The 18,027-nt window shown below is 39.4% G+C and overlaps 1 protein-coding gene across 1 annotated transcript; it reads right to left on the bottom strand.

Annotated features, from left to right (window-relative positions):
* Positions 1-6,637: 6,637 nt before the first annotated feature.
* Positions 6,638-17,997, bottom strand: TSN (translin). The gene is made up of 6 exons (XM_081260871.1): positions 17,721-17,997; positions 16,092-16,185; positions 15,279-15,375; positions 12,654-12,769; positions 11,737-11,816; positions 6,638-9,412 (listed from the first exon to the last, which is right to left on the bottom strand). Exons 1-6 carry the CDS (start codon positions 17,784-17,786, stop codon positions 9,179-9,181), a joined length of 687 nt encoding a protein of 228 aa, XP_081116997.1. The 5' UTR covers positions 17,787-17,997; the 3' UTR covers positions 6,638-9,178.
* Positions 17,998-18,027: the final 30 nt, after the last annotated feature.

Genomic DNA, 18,027 nt, shown 5'->3' with positions numbered 1-18,027 from the left:
ACACCTCACCCAATTCCTCTAATTCTCTCTCCAATACATACAAGTGACCCCTTTTCCAATGCCTCCAGTGCAGCAGCATGGTCAGCCTCAAACTGGACACTGAAATGATCACATATGATCTAAATATGCCACCTACCTTTTCTACAGGTACAGGGTCCTTTCAGTCTCTCCTGATTCTTTTTCCTACCTAGACAGCAGCCCACTAAAATTATAGTATTATGTAAGAGGCTGTGGTCTTTTGTGATTGACTTTTCTTAATGTTTTCAAAGATCATTGTTGTAGCATGTGCCAATACAGTACAGCACCCTTTTTTATTGCCAAACATTTTATCTATTCATTTCTTAGTTGATGGACATTTGGGTTGTTTCCACTCTTCAGCTATTGTGAATGATGCTATTATAGTTGTAGGTTTTCAGTTTTCACAAGTCTAGGAGCAGAATGGCTGTCACATGGCAACTCTGACACTTTGAGGACTGACTACTGTTTTCCAAAGCAGCACAGGATCAGTTTTGAACCCCTGATATTGAGGTATTCAAGTGGTAAAATCAAAATTCAAATCTAGAGAACAAGTTAATCAGCATATGATTAGATAATGGCAAAGAGGAGGGGACAGGATGGTTGAGAAGAAAATAAAACTTCTGGAAGCAATTTCACCCCCATTTGCCTGTATCTCAATCCCTGAGGAGTCAAGCAGAATGGGTCACACCACAATTTTCAAAGTCAGATAGTGTGATGAATGTAAGAAGGCCTTGATAAACCATTATGCTCACACCTGTAATCCCAGTTTACGCAAGAAGCTAAGGCAGGAGGATCCCAAGTTCAAGAACAGCCTGGGCAACATAGCAAGACCTTGTCACAAAATTAAAAATAAATAAATAAAAGGGCTGGAGATGTGGCCAAGTGGTAGAGAACCCTTGGGTTCAATCCTCAGTACTGCAAAAAGTGAGAGGAACAAATCCCACTATGAAACAATGGTGTGCACACTTCAATATCCTCTAAAAAAGTTCTCTACAACCCTTACTATATCTTTGATACCAAGCAATATCAACTGTTCCTTCCCTTCCTTCCAAAGTATATTTTAAAAATAAGAATTAAAATCAAAGTTCTCTTTCTGAAGTCAGCTCAGAAAAGCTCATACAAACCTGTTTTCTTGTTTTCCCTCAGTGAAGGTATTCTCAGAGTGTATTCAGCTGAAGGGAAAGTTAAGGCTGCTTGAGGACACAGGCAGGCCACAGCCAAGAACCCAGCGGCCCATTAGGCCAGTTTTTTTAAAATATAAAACCATATCCTGTCCTTGGAGGGGTATGACTGAACATAAGACATGGAAGGGCTCCCTGGGCCACACAACCCTCCTGGGCAGGACTCCTGCTATTTCCTTAGGGGGTCCACTCCATAGCTCTCCTGGGAACCCTGATGGCCAAACTCTTCTGGGCAATTGAAATAAGAGAACCTGGGTCTTACCCTGCTGATCTGAAAGTTAACTGGATACTAAAAAGTAAAGCTTTTAAATACTGAAGGGTTACTAACTTTCAACACAGAGTGATAGAGTCTCTCAGTTGACTTGATTCTTGGTATAATAGTTTATTAAGCAAAAGGGCACAATCCATGGACTATGATCCCAAACCAAGCCCTTAGATGATTATAACAATCTTGAACTCTTCCCCAGAAAGCAAAACCACCCTGCCTTTGTACTTCTTCTCAACAGTGAAAAATACCCTGGCTTCAAATTATCAGAATGAGCAAGGGATTCATCAATGGGAGGTCTGATGGCAGAGACGTGGCAGACAAAGCTGAAGGGGAATCTTTTCCAACTTGTGAACTGGTCTGGCTGGCAGGTCCAGCTGGTGTGTCCAGACAGTGAGGCCAGCATTCTGTCATGGAAACACACAGCTGCCACGGGTGAATGTGGAACTCTAGCCAGAGCAGATGACTGTGGATAAATGTAAATTAATATTAAATGAGGGCTGGGGATGTGGCTCAAGCGGTAGCGCGCTCGCCTGGCATGCGTGCGGCCCGGGTTCGATCCTCAGCACCACATACAAAGATGTTGTGTCCGCGGAGAACTAAAAAAAAAATAAATACTAAAAAATTCTCTCTCTCTCTCTCTCTCTCTCTCTCTCTCTCTCTCTCTCTCTCTCCTCTTTAAAAAAAAAAGGTTTAAAAAAAATATATTAAATGACACCAGATGAGTATGAGTAACTGGTGTAAGGGTTAGAGTAAAGAAATTGCTTTCTTTGTCTTTTTTTTTTTTTTTAACAAGTTCAACTTTCTTATTTGGGGATGTCACCTGTTTTCACAGGTTTATTTTCCTTCAATCAAAACTTATAGTGCCAGGCAGGATGGCGCATGCCCATGATCCTGGTGATTTAGGAGGCTGAGGCAGCCAGCCTCAACAACTTAACAAGGCCCTCAGTAACTTAGCAAGGCCCTAACTCAAAAGAAAAAATAAAAAAGGTTGGGGATTTGTCTCAGTGATAAAGCACCCCTGGGATCAACCCCCAATACCCAAATGGGGTAAAAATAACCTTATAGTAAGTACAGTCAGTAAAATCTTCCTAGTGCATATGTTACGTGAGGCTCCAGCTCCCAGCCAAGCTCCTACTTGGGCAAACCTGGACACAAGCCTTTGAGTCCCCTCCCATCCTTTCTTCAATGTCTTCTATCACATCCAGGGTCTCCCTGAAGTAATTACTAGTGAACACCTCTCCACTTCTCTCACATACCTCCCCTCCTCTGTGGTCACAAGCTCAACTGTCCACTCTACCTAAAGGACTCCCTCCTCTTGTGATAGTAGAAACAAATGTGACTCCATTTTGTTTTATGACTTCATCCTGTAAAACAACTATGCCAAGTAGAAGGGTCATGACTGAGGCAAGATGTTCTTTTCCTTTTGCTATAGAAACCTTTAAGAACGGAACTACCTAATGGGGCTCTGTTTCTGTAACTGGAGTGATTGGGCTAATTGTGATTGGTTAGGCTTCCTGCTGCTTGACTGCACTCTACCGCTTCTGTAATCTGGCTTGCTTGCATTGGCTAGACCCCCGAACATCCCTTTTGCGGTTTTCAGGCTTGTAAGGAGCGCCTTGCAATTGGGCTGATCGGGGGAACATCTTTATGTTCTAGTTATCCGCCATTGGTGTGCTTCAATAAAGGCTTGATTTGATTATACGTGAGTGGTCTGGAAGTCAGTTTATGAAACCCTGGGATGAAGCTTTAACTATAACGCTCTCTAGCCCCAAGGCAACTAAAATCCTAGTACTTTTAGGAGTACAGCCAACTGTGTAAGGTCTCACCATCCCAGTAAACTCAACACTTGTAAAACTGAACTTCTCTTCTCCCAGAAGCTAGCTCCAACTTTCTCAAATTTGTACTTTGAAAAGACTGGGCACCTCTGACTACTCCCTACTCCCTACTAGTCAATAGCTTGGATCAAATTTTACTCTGTAGTGTATTTCTTACACACCTTTCCCAGTCATGCCCATTACCAGCCTGACCCTTAAAACACAAAGACAGCAAGAGCTTGCCCCTAAATCTCCCAATCTATAATCTGTCCCCATCAATAACATGACAAAGACAGGATTCAAAACTAGAGCAGTCTCACTCCAAAGCTGCTCCCTTTGAATTTCTAAAAAACCTACTGTCCTCCAATTCCCATCATTTAAAATGCAAACTCTCTAACCTCTCAATTCAGGCTTTTCTAAATCTAATAATCTGGCCTTGCCAGATTTTCCCTTCTGTTCAAATGAATGACATCCCCATCCTCAATAAATAGGTTGTCTCTGCTCTGGTTTCAATTATTCTGCCCACCCACAATGACCTTCTCCTACTTCCATGCTTATCTAAGCTTCTTTCATGCTATACCTCCTAAATACCTACAGCAGTGTTCAGTTATTTAGGAATTAAGTACTATTGTTATGACATCTTACCATTATTGTCTTGAATTTCAATTAAGAAGGGAATCCTCACATACTGCCCAGGGGAATACAAAATGGTACAGCTACTTGCAGAAACAAGATGGCAGCTTCTTGAAAAACTAAACATTAAATTACCCTTTTTAACCACAGAATCATAGGTATCCACCCAAAAGAAATGAAAACAAACATTCCCAAAGTCTGGTACACTAGTGTTGAGACCAGCATCATTTATAACAACCAAAAAGTGGAAACTTATCTTCCTCATCAGATGAACATATAGATAAAATGTGGAATATCCAAGCCAGGGGGGTACCTCAGTAGAATTTACACGGCATATAAGAAACCCTGAATTTGATCCCCAACACTATGGGGTAGATTATCCATATAACAGAATACTATTCAGCAATAAAAAGGGACAAGTTACTAACATATTCTGACATGGATGAACCTTAAAAACATCATGCTAAGTGAAAAGATATGAGATCTGCTGGGCGTGGTGCCACAAGCCTATAATCCCAGTGGCTCAGGAGGAGGCTGAGGCAGGAGGATGGTGAGTTCAAAGCCAGCTTCTGCAACAGCAAGGTGCTAGGCAACTCAGTGAGACCCTGTCTCTAAGTAAATTACAAAATAAGGCTGGGGATGTGGCTTGGAGTTCCATCCCTGGTACGCCCCCACCTCCAAGACATGAGATCATATACTATGATTCCATTTACATAAAATGTCCAAAAAAGGCAAATTTATAGAAAAGAAATGTAGCCATGGTTGTCAAGGACTTGGTGATGGTTCCTACACTTGGTATATTAAATCACTAAATTATACACTTGGTAAGGGTCAATTTTATATGTAAAATTTGGTTCAATAAAGTTGTTAAAAAATAAATCATAGTAGCACTCTTATCTGTTCCCAGCATTCCCTCCCTAGCAGGACCTCAATGTGTTGAGGACAAGAACCAAGAATCCCCCTTGTTTTCATGCTAATTTTCATGACAAACTGCACCTAGCCCAAAGTCATATGTATACTATGTGCTTACAGCTACATTTAGGTTTGACTTTTGCCTTGTCAGGCTGCAGAGTGATGTCATACAAATGTGTCAAGGAAGAATGATTTATGTGAATGTGTATAACTGGGTCTAAGCCAGGCTGCCTACCGTTCTAGCTGCTGCAGAGGCTGAGGCAGGAGGACAGCTTGAGCCCAGTAGTTTGGGGCTAGCTTGGGTAACAAAAAAATCCCCATCCCCCATCTCTTTAAATACATAAATGCGTTTGGGACTGAGGTTATAGCTCAGTTGGTAGAGTGCTTGCCTCACATGCACAAGGCCCTGGGTTCAATCCCCAGCACCACTAAATAAATAAATGGGTTTGAATCACAGCTGTTCCACTTCATAGCAAGTTACCCTCTCTTCTCTAAGCTATGGAACATGTGGAGTTCGCTGAATGTTGGCTTAAAACACACATACACAAACCCAACACAAATGCACACACACCAGAGAAATCTCTCAAGCTAGAAACTTTGTAACAGAGAGGATCCACACAGATCCACATATTATCCTTATCCACAAGGTGTAAGAGTAGCCCAAGGACATCTTTTTTCCCTCCCAAACTCACTAACATTTGTAATCAGGATTGTTATTATTATAATTCACAAATAGAGCTCAACATTCTCCTCACCTTCAACATTTGGTCAATCTGACTCTCTATTTTTTGACCCTCATCCTACAAGGTATCATTTCACTTTCTGGCCCTCTTGTGGTTCAGCAGGGCCATGTGCTTAGTTTTAAGCAATGAATTATGAAAGTGATGTCACTTCCCAACCAGAGCATATGTTTACACCAGAGCCTCCACAGCTCTCCCTCTCCCACCACAACTAGCAGTGTTCTAATTGGCCACTCTGTGTCAGCCTCCACCAGGTCAATGTGGAGTAACTGGCCAGCAATGCATAGGAACAGGAGGGAGAAAATAAACCATGTTCCCCACCCGAGTTTTAGGGGGTGTTACCAAGGCACAGCCTAGCCTGATCTAATAGGTAGTCATGGAGCTCTAGGGCTGTAAAATTATGTATTTCAAATCTCTCACCCCAAAACTTCCAAGACCCTTTATTCTCCTAGTTTCTGTGACAAAGTCACTCTCCTCTTTCTCTACTTTCTCTGCCTAAGCTGTAAAACCAGAGTTTTGTCCCCAGTTCACAATTCATCTCATTTCACGTGCTCTCCAGGGAGAGCACACCTACTTTGGATCTACACGCCTGTTTGCTACACAGCACCATAAATTAGGCACACCTAAAAGCAAATGCTTCAGTTGCTCAGCCCCCTTGCTGACCTACACTCCCACCTAAGTTAATGACACCTAAATTCACTTCAGTCGCCCAAACAAGGGACCTAGCAGGGATGCTAGTCCCCATCCTCTCCCTTGCCCATCCTCATTCAACCAACCAGCCCTGGCAATTTTACCTGACTTGTTTGCTATTGTCTAGGGAGGGGAGATTGTCTATTTTTTCTTATTTAGTGCTTATTACAGTAAATGCTAAGAAAATTACCTCAGGCTTAGAAACAGTCTTACTTCAGCGCAGGAATGCCAATGATACTCTCTTTGAAAAGGACAAAGAATTTAGTCCTGATCAAGAAATAAGAAAGTTAACTTCTGAGTACACAATTATGAAAGTATGCCAACAGCAACCTGCATATTGTCTGGTGTCTTCAGCCACCTGTATAAGGAAAGATCTCAAAACACTGTCAAAGCTTTCCTTCTTTATTAAATACCCTTAAACAATAATCATATTATGATTTAAGTTTAAGACAGGACAAATCTCACCAAATATTTACAACTGGTTCTTTTTGTCATATAAATAAAGCTATTAAAACACCCCCTAATTCAACTCTACTTTCTCTAACCTATATGATTTTCTAAAATTGAAAAAGTGATTCTGGGAGATAGGGATATAGCTCAGTGACACAACACATTTATCATGCACAAGGCCCTGGGTTTAATCTCTAGTACTGTTAAAAGAAAAAAAAATCTGGTGTACTAAAACCACAGCCAAGGTTTTTCAACATCTTCAGCTCAAATACTTGTAAATCCCCTACCAGAGTAGATCACAAAAATGTTACCTGAACTTTACAGTAAAGCACTGGGAGTGGCTGGGGTCTTTAGGTTAGCAAAACCCTTATACAGCAGCATCAACTCATTATTCCTGTCTTCTTCAGCCTCAAAAAAATATGCAGAATTTCTTTTACCTTCAGAAAAGTTCTCAAAGTAACACACTAAGTTACAAAAAAGACCAAAAAGTTTTTTATTGCTTTACAAGCCAGCAAGAAACACGACTGAATAATTATAAACATGACTCTTCTCAATTCTCAAATGGAATTAAAAAACCAGAATATACTTCTCCAATTAAACTGTATTTATCAAAACTGATATTCAAGAGCCAGATAAAGTGGTGCATGCCTGTAGTCCCAGCCACTTGAGAGATTGAGACAGAATGATCACTTGAGCCCAGGAGTTCAAAACCAGCCTGGGAAACATGAAGACACTATCTCAAAAGAGAGAGAGAGAGAGAGAGAGAGAGAGAGAGACAGAGAGAGAAAGCAAGAAATCCACAACTTCTAGAAAAACACTTTAAAATATTCTCCAGTAGAATCAATACTTACAGGCAAAAAAAATTATTATCAAACTCTATATCTGGTCATGTAGCTGAAAAGACTTTTATCCAGGTAGTAATATTACTACACATTCTAAGTGACCTTCATAGGCACTTTTAAGAATCTAACATCCTTTTCTTTCTACAAACTCTCTGCAGAAAGAACTGTCAAGAAAACTGTTCTAAAATCCAACAATGCACAGTAACTCACACCTAGTTTCCACATCCTTCCTCATGATTGGAGTCAGCCTTTAATTCAGCCTGATAAACACCAGCTATCTCCAAAGTACAAACAGGAAGCCTAAATTGGTGATTAGGCAAGAAAAGATAATACTTCTTAATACTTCACATTATTCTGGAAACATTAGCAACTTCCTTTCAAAGGGTGCCAAACAGCTGTGGATTAAGTCACCTTTTTTGATGTTGGGTCTTTTTTTTTGCTGTGCTAGGAACTAAACCCAGGGTCTCACACATGCTAGGTGAGTGATCTACCACTGAGCTACACCCCTTTTTTAAGCCACTATTTTAATAATTTCAATTCAATATTAAGAGTTGACTGATAAGCATTCTTAATACCATCTGAAAATAGGGAGAAAACTGGGGCATCCACAAAATTTATGACTTGCCCCAAACTGTAAATTTAAAATCTATTGGGATAGCCATCACCAACTTAAAATTTCTTACTTGAAAAAACATATATGTATATTTCCTTTTAAGCTGAGGCTTCATCTTTCTTCCAGACCACACAAAACATTTTTCTCTAAGACACACTCGCCAGGATATTGCTAATTCTTGCACATGGCTTCACACTTCCAGATCAAATGACCTACCTGGCTGCTAGGAAGAAGGTTTCATAGTTTAGGAATGTATCACATGAAGTTGATGTGTGTGACAACTATTTTTAATTGCTGCAACAGCAGAATGTTAAGGCAACATCAGAAAGCAGAAGTATTTTAAAACACGAAGGCCTACTTCCCTAGTGATAGAACCAAATGATGAAATGTTACTAAATCTCTTAATACAAAAACTTCCAAAATAATCTGTTGAGTTTGACTTTGCAGTTTAATCTTTTATATTCTGATGGCAGTGAAAGAGAACCCAGGGCTTTAATTCCCTTGGCAAAAAATTTAACATCTCATTTACTCACAGGCTTAAAATAAGAAAGAGAAAATAAGTTCTTGCTTGCCAACCATCCTTTTTAATTATCTATTTTTATACTATATCCAGGCTACACCTGGAAATGGATGGCTAACTTAGATATAGAAAATATCGAGTCACTTCTGGAAGAATCACAAACGAGACAATGAACTTCTCAATCAGTACATCCACAGTCAGGGTAAGGAAGAAAAGGACTTTACCAAGAGACTGACATTTACACTTTTTGACAGAACTGAAATATAACGAATTACAGAGCAAATTTACTGAAACAACAAAGAAAAACCTGTCCATGTAAAGGCTATTTTTTTTAATCCCCAAAAAAGTGTTTCAATTCTGATACACCACACAACTGGTTAAGAAAATAAAGCGCAGTGTTTAGCAACTGGGTATCCTAACTACGGTAAGAGGCACTATGTGCTCAGCCATCCCTGGCAACTGCTGAAGTCAGCTAGGCCAGAAGCAGGGAGAGCCACCTATTTTTCAACACAAGCCGCTGCTGTCTCCTTATTGAAGCCCCGGATGGAGAGATCATAGACCACCTCCTCTACTTTCTTCACATCATACTTCAAGCCATCGTAGCGCTTCCTCAGGGAGTCGTTTTTCAGGTTGAGAAGACGGAAACCAGAATCCAATTCATTGATAAAGGTGGAGATGTGCAGGGGCCGGGAGTAGTCTCCAGCAGTCACACTGTTGACAGACAGCCTAGACTGTACAAGGAAAGAGAAACAGGGGCACGTAACAATGTAGTTCTTCCTTGGTACAACTTCATGTGGCTCACAATTAGAGGACCCTCAGGCCTAGAAAGCTATGCTGATGTTCTCTGCTTAAGGTACAGGTTAAGCACAGATAAAACAGAAGCTTCTCTGAGGGAGAAAAAAAAAAAAAAAACCTGCGAGAAATGAGACCATTTCTGCTAAATACAGGTTTAATAAAATCAACGTCTTCTATAATTTCACTAATGTCTTAAACTGGCTATTGTACAATTGTGCAGTAAAGTTAAGCAAGTGTCATCTTTATAACTCATGAGCTAACATATAGCAGAAAGAAATGGTAGAATACTCTCAGCAGCTCTGCCTATGTTTTCCAGGACAAATGACCAGTCTTAGAGTGCAACTACAGAGCTGCAACTCCAGTCACCTAAAATCAGTAAGACAGAGATAGGACAAGAAGTTAAAATCCAGTCATTGAAACATGGTCTTGAAGAACAGATAAGACTAATTTCAAGACCCAACTCAAGATTTTCCTTCTCCATAAAATCCTCCCCAGTTTTCCTAGAGTACCCATTTAGTGTATTCCCAACACATATGGACTTAAAGCAACTCACACTAATCACGATATTGACAAGGTATCAGAACTCAAGTATTGTGTCTCCAACAAGCCTGTCAAGTGCTACAGCATGCTAGTTTGCCCCAATATCCCTTCTCCCCATCTTCCTCAGTGAGAAATTCCTCAAATTTTCACCTCACACACATATACCCCATTTCTGTCTTCCCTAACAACAAGGCACTATAATGTTCTTTTTTGTTTTGTTTGCAGCACTAGGAATTGAACCCCAGGCTTACACATACTAGGCAAGCACTCTACCACTGAACTACCCTTCCCAGTCCCACAGCACTAGAATATTACACAGAAACTATGTGGACAACTTCAAACCAATATCCTTAAAGTGAGGGATATGCCTTTTCCTATTTCCTCCTACCACTATCGGGGATGAAGATGTGAATTACCAGAATTACAGCAACAGTTCTGGAATATAAGAAAGAAGCTTAGAAACTACAAGAATCCAGGATCAAGCTGAGCGTGGTGGTGCACACCTATAATCCCAGCGACTTGGGAGGCTGAGGCAGGAGGATTGCAAGTTCAAAGCCAACCTCAGTAACTTAGCAAGACCTTACCTCAAAATAAAAACCTAAGAAGGGCTGGGGATGTGGCTCAGTGGTTAGGTGCCCCTGGGCTCAGTCCCTGATAATCCCCCAAAGTAATCTAGAGTCAAAGATCAAAGAAAAATATTACCAGCCCTGGGCTCCTATCATTTGGAGCAAAGACAGGCAAATTTTCTTAATGAGACAGACGGTAAATATTTTCAACTCTACAAGCTGCACTGTCTCTGTCACAGTATTCAACTCTGCTATTAACAGCTTTTTTCCTTTTATAGACTTTTCTTACAGGATAATTTCCCAAGAGAGATTGGGGGATCATGTATAAGAATACCTCTTACAATTATACAGGTAAATTGCTAAAATGATTATATAAATTAATACAGATTTATGGTTTGGATATGTGGTGTCCCCCAAAGCTCATATGTGAGATGTTGCAAGAACATTCAAAGGTGAAATGATTAGACTGAGAGGTGTAACCTAATCAGTGGATTAATCCACTTATATGGATTAACCAGATGGTAACTATAGACAAGTAAGGTGTAGCTGGAGAAGTGGGTGACGGAGGTAGACACTTGAGGTTTATATTTTATCCCTGGCAAGTGGATATCTCTGTTACCCAGATGCCATGTCCTGAACCACTTCCTCCCTCAACACCTACCTGCCATGATGTTCTGCCTCACCTCGGGACCAGAGCTATAGAGCTGGCTGACCACAGACTGAACCTCTGAAACCATGAGCAAAGATAGACTTTTCCTCTTCTATATTGTTCTTGTCAGATACAATGGCCACAGCAACACAAAAGTTGATTAAAACACAGTTACTAGGAATACATGACTTGCCACTACTCTAAATGAATAGGGATTAGCATCTTTTGAAACTTCATATTAGTAAAAATGCAGGGGTAGATGCATGGTTCAGTGGTATAGCAACTGACTAGCATGCACAAGGCTCTGGGTTCCACCCCCAGAAAAACCACAAAAAAATAAGAAAACCTCATTATCTGTAACACATACAGTACAATCAATGACTACCTGATGACCGATAAGATGGCTTACAAAATTAAGACTTCCTAAGTTTTATTTCCACTTTAAAAACTGAGAGGAAAGCAAGAAAGATCAAAAAGGCAATCTGCAAATTACTGAGCTTCTTACCAGTTCGCTAGCAAGAATTAAAACTCCTGAGAGATAATCTTCTACATCCAGGTGAAATCCTTTTTCCCGATCTGGCTCAACTAAAAAACATACCAAAATAAAAACAAAGTCATTATATGAATGCAACTTAAACCTAAAAATAAAAACAAACATACATGTAAACGTATGATACATATAAAATTCATTTCAAAGTAAATGAAGAAAGGACAAATAATTTATGTTTTTCAGGTGTTTACGTCTGTAGTAACTAGACCTCACTGTGGATTTTTCAAGCTCTTAAACAAAGTTCAATTTTTCCTTCCAGTCTTCTCTGAAAAAGTAATACCATCAAGAGTAGTATCCAGGGGCTGGATTTGTAGCTTAGTAGTAGAGCTCTTGCCTAGCATTTGTGAGGCACTGGGTTCAATTCTCAGCACTTCATATAAACAAAATAAAAGTTCACTGACAACTAAAAAATACTAAAAAAAAAAAAAAAAGAATAGTATCCAGTTATGTCAAAGAATATCCTTCTTGTTAAAAAAAATGAAAAATGAAGCCTTTATGGAGAAGTCATGATATTTACAATCGACTTCCAAAAGATTCAAGACACATACACAGTGGGAAAACCAAGCAGATGCAGCAAAATGCTTAAAAAGTGGTAAATCTAAGTGGACTGTAAACACATGGTCATTTTACTCCTCTTTAAATTGTTCTATAGGCTTAAAATATTTCTAAATTAAATTTTAAAAACAAAAAGGATTACTCAGATATAAGTGAGTAAGCCACACAGCATTTTCAGTTTTTGTGTTTCCAAGAAAGGAGCTTCCTATTTAATTCTCCTTTGTTTTAATAAATAGAAAGTACAAGCAACAGCTCCTCCCACCAAAAACTAAGCTACCATTCCTGACTCTGTAAATCCCCCTAATGAAGACACTTACTGCCTAGAATTTCTGTAACTGCTTCCCGAGTCACTAGTGTTTCTGTTTCCAAATACACAACAAATGCTGCCAAGAAGACCAAGCGCTGCAACACGAACCTCCAGTGCTCATGAAATCTGTGTAAAAGTAAGCACATTCAAGTTGTGAGGGATCTTCAGAAAGACAGTGTAGTGAAGGCATATCTAAATGTTCAGAAATTTTCAAATACAATCTTATGTGAGACCCAATGTATAAAACATATAAGAGCAATAGGACATTCAGATATATTAAATAATTTAGTAAAACTTTTTAAATTCAAACTTAAAAGCATTTACTTGTATTATAAGTTTAATCAATGAGAAGCATGATCCAATTTGATAAATACAAAATTTACAATAAAAATTATCCATGACAAGGGTAAGGGTGCTTAAAAAGTGATACTGCTTTGCTCGTGCAGTGGCACACACCTGTAATCCCAGCAGCTCGGGAGGCTGAGGCAGGAGGATCACAAGTTCAAAGGCAGCCTCAGCAACTTAGCGAGATCCTGTCTCAAAATTAAAAATAAAAAGGGCTGGGGATGTGGCACAGTGGTTAAGTGCCCCTAGGTTCAATCCCTAGCATCAAGAAAAAAAAAGTTATACTGCTCTGAGAAAAAAAATTGAAAGTAGCTAAGTGGTAAAGTGCTGCCTAGCATGTGCAAAGACCTGGGTTTAATCCCCAGCACCACAGAATATAAAGTATTAAAAATTGCAACTGAAGACTGATGAAAACTGCAATTGTATATCAGCCACCATCTAATTTATTCCTACACTTTGAATATAGGGCATCAAGAAAATCCTAATTGGGCTGGGGATGTGGCTCAAGCGGTAGCGCGCTCGCCTGGCATGCATGCGGCCCGGGTTCGATCCTCAGTACCACATACAAACAAAGATGTTGTGTCCGCTGAAAACTAAAAAATAAATAAATATTAAGAAATTCTCTCTCTCTTAAAAAAATAAAATAAAAATATAAAAAAAATCCTAATTCACAAAATTATCATTTCCAATCACTAAATAGAGAACTTAAAAACTCAGGATACTGCTGGGCACAATGACACACTTGTAATCCCAACACTCAGGAAACAGAAGCAGAAAAATCATTTGAGCTCAGGATAATCAAAACCAAACTGGGAAACATAGAAACCCCCCTTCCCACCCAGAAAAAAAAACCTCGGATACTAAGCTAAAGCCTGACAGAGAAATAGTAATTTTACTTATTCCTCCGAATATGAATTCCAAGCCTGCCGATTTTCAAATGTTGCAACAAATTCAAAAAATGTTTCTTTTTAAAACTGAATTTATAATTAAAAATGTTCTCCAAAAGAAAAAGAATAAATAAAAATAAAAGTTTCTCAACACAATGCAGGTCAAACAAAATTTTCTGAGGGCAAACCCAGCCAAAAGGCAACCTTTGTGTGACCTCAAGAGTAATTGGTTTCTAAGGACCCTGCCAGTTCTACTGTCCTACCTCCGTGAGTTTCAGTCATTACCTTACAGCAAGGGTCAGCAAACTTTTTCTGTAAAGGGCCAGGTAGTGAACATTTTACACCTTGTGAGCCACTTTCACTTTCTGTCACACACTCTTGAGTTTTTCTTTTAACAATCCTTTAAAACATAAAAGCCATCCTTATCTTTGAGGCAGTAGGCCACTAATGGTTTGCCAAGCCCTGCCATAAAGAATTTTTTTTGTGAAGTTACATCATTTACCCCTCATATACATCCCAACCGTTTATTAATTATATGTTTCAAAAGAATAACTTTTTTAGTTAAAAAAAAGAAATTTTTGACTCTTATTTATCTCATCAAGACTCAGATGCAATTTTTCCCAAGTTTAACATCTACAATATCTAGATATATATTTTATGACCTACATTTCACAATCATGACTAGCAACCTTTTTCTTCCCTATAGGTATATAAAATAACAGTAGTTATAAGAATAAAGGTGTTGTAGATTCAATAAGATATAGCATAAAATATTAACTAAATATGCCCTCTGGGCCAAGCACAGTGGTGCATGCCTGTAGTCCCACAACTCAAGATGCTAAAGCAAGAGGATCATAAGTTCAAAGTCAGCTTCAGCAACTTAGAGGAGCCCTAACCAACTCAGCAAGACTCTGTATTAAAATTAAAAAAAGAAAAAAAGACTGTGGGCATGAGTATAGCTCAATGGTAGAGGAGCATACCTAAGTTCAATTCCAGTACCAAAAGAAAAAAAAGTTCCTTGGCAGCAAAATTCAAGTTTTGAGATAAAATTTAACTCCATATATCTAATTCAACCTGATCTCATAGCATAAGTACAGTTCACCTGATTGTAAGAAACATGAATATAGCAAAAATATATTCTCAATTTGACCTTCATACAATAGATATTTTCCTAATTACTTTTCCACTGAAAAATTAGACATATTTCTTAAGAAATTTTTCAAAAATGAAGAAAGTAAAATCAATCTAGTTGCCACTACTATCAGTATGATTCTTTTTGTTGTTTCCTCTATATACAGAGATTTTTAAGTGGTCATAAGCAATCATTCAGTACCTATAATTTTTGGCCTGCAATTTTTACCTAACATTATAAAACAATGATTTTTTTTTTTTTTTTAACAAACCTGTAATACTGTTCAGCAGGGAACTTGGTCTTCAGAGACGTTAGATGTGTTTTTACTGTGCCAAAATGTTCTCGAGCTTTCAAACACCTCTTTGGAACTAATCACAAAAGATAATCAAATGTGAAAAACTTACCAAATTTCAAATACAGTTCTTGCTTAATAATCTATGCAGTCTACCTGAAAGTTAAACTTCTTTAAAACTTTCACAAACAGATCTCTGCTTTTCCATCTGGCTCTAAAACTCATAACTAGTTCCCCTACCAAATTAAAAAATAAGCAAAAACTTGTGTGAAGGGAATATATTAGGAAACACATTGGGCCAGGCACGGTTGCAATGCTTGCAATCCCTGAACCTCCAGAGGCTGAGACAGGAGTATCGTGAGTTCAAAGCCAGCCTCAGCAAAATTGAGGCACTAAGCAACTCAGTGAGACCACATCTCTAAATAAAATACAAAATAGGGCTGGGGATGTGGCTCAGTGGTCAAGTGCCTCTGAGTTCAATCTCTGGTACCAAAAAAATATTATAAACCTACAGTCTAATCAAAATACCTGCTCCAATTTCTATTCACCAGAACGCATAATGGACATTTTTCACAATAAAATGAGACAGACCAAGTATGCATTCTGCATGGAAATTAACTAAGAAATCAAAAGTTTTGATACATATATCATTTACAACCAGAAGAATGACAAGTTATACTCCATTTATGTATGATGTGTCAAAAGGCAATCTACTGTCATGTATAACTAATTAGAATTTTAAAATTTTAATAATAATTTTGATACAGATATTCAAAATCAAAACAAACTTACTGTCCTGAAACCCAGCACCCTGATGGACCCCTTGCAGAAGAGTTAAAATTTCTCGAGCTGTTTGTTCTAAACTCTGTACAACTTTACGAATTTCCTAGAGAGAATTAAAAATCAAAATCAGATAAACTCAGCACAATCACTATCATAGACTCATACCAAACACACTATATTTGATCTATCACACTGTCATATACATTTAAAATACAAAATCCTTCACAAAGATAGAACCTGTATAAAAAATAATCAGGTTTGTTTATTTTTGTTTTGTTTTGAAAATAAATTTTTTTATTTATCTAATTAGTAAGTAATCAGGTCTGAATACTGACTTTTCCATTTATTTCCCCTGAGAGACGTTCAGGAGATTACTAAAAAAGTCAGATTCCTCAGTTGGCCTTCAAAAAATAATAGACCCTGGGCATCCCACACCTGTAAACCCAGTGGCTTAGGAGGTTAAGGCAGGAGGATCTTAAGTTCAAAGCCAGCCTACTGAGGCCCTAAGCAACTTAGCAAACCCTGTCTTAAAATAAAAAGGACTGGGGATGTGACTCATTGGTAAAGTAGCCCTGGGTTTAAATCTCCAGCACCAAAAGAAAAAAGATAATAGCCATCCATCATTCTTCACATAAGACACTATAAAAATTAAAAGACTTGAATGCAATGAAGAATTGGATGCAATAGGCCGGTTGGATATTTTTCATTTCATTTACTTTACAAATATCTGAGTATATTTATGTACTAGAAACTGTAGAAATACTGGGAAACCAAGCAGACGGTCCCTACCCTCTGGCAGTTTAGCAAACAAAAGGAAAATCAGACATTTAAAATAACAATTATCACACAATTTTTTTATTTTTTTAATATTTATTTTTTAGTTGTAGTCGAACACAATCATTATTTTATTTATTTTTTTATGTGGTGCTGAGGATAGAACCCAGGGCCTCGCACATGCTAGGCGAGTGCTCTACCGCTGAGCCACAACCCCAGCCCTATCACACAAATTTTTAAAAAGTTAACGTGCTACCAGAAAACATAAGGGAGAACCAATTAGACTGCGAGGTCAAAAGCTGAATATGATGAAAGAAGCAAATTCCAAGAAAAGCAAACAGTAAATGCAAGAGTCCTGAGGCAGGAAACTATTTCTATAGCTAGAGGAACAAAAAGGAGATTACTTGAACATAATAGAGAAAGAGAAACTGTAAAATGAGATTGGAGAGAGACCTTGTAGATTAGAGTCGAGTCCGCATTTTTACTCTACGTGGGAAGAGAAGTCATAGAAGATATTTTAAAAGGTGGGGTCACATGTGCTTTTAAGACACCAACAACAGAGAAAACGTGTTGACAGAGACCCGGACACTAACCAAGCCTTCGACATAAACAAATGCTGAAAAAGAGGAAAACTGACACTCATATGAAGCAGGTGATGCTGAGATGCGGAGACCCGGAACACGGAAACAGGGGAGCAGCGGAATCCAGGGCCGGGGTAGGGAGGTGCCCTAACCTGACACTAAAGGGGAAGCAACCCACCCTCGGAGGTGTCCCCACCGCCCGAGACTGAGCGACGCAGGAGGGCCAGGCTGTGTGGCCCAGCTAGGCAAGGAAAGGGAAAGGGGATGGGAGGGAGGGGCTCGCCTCTCGGATGTCCTGCTCGGCAGCCAAAAAGCCCTGCAGCTCCACGAAGATCTCGCTCACAGACATGGCGCCGGCCGCACAACAATCAGCCAGCACGGCGAGGGCGGCCAGGGAAGCGAGTCCTGCAGACAACCCGCGCAGTCAGTCGCAACGCCCGCCGCTACGCCCGCCGCTACCGCCGCGTCCACCCGGCTCTACGCCACCGCCGTCGCTGGGGTCTTCCGAAGCTCGCGGCGCGCCGGAGGCCGGCCTGTCCACCGCGCTGCCTGAGGCGCCGCCCGACATGCCCGGCGCTAAGGGGTGCTTC

The sequence above is a fragment of the Spermophilus citellus genome, assembly GCF_964194105.1.
Source record: "Spermophilus citellus genome assembly, chromosome: 11".
NCBI lineage: Eukaryota > Metazoa > Chordata > Mammalia > Rodentia > Sciuridae > Spermophilus > Spermophilus citellus.
Note: the sequence above shows the minus strand (reverse complement) of the source record. Positions and strands in the feature narration are given on the sequence as shown.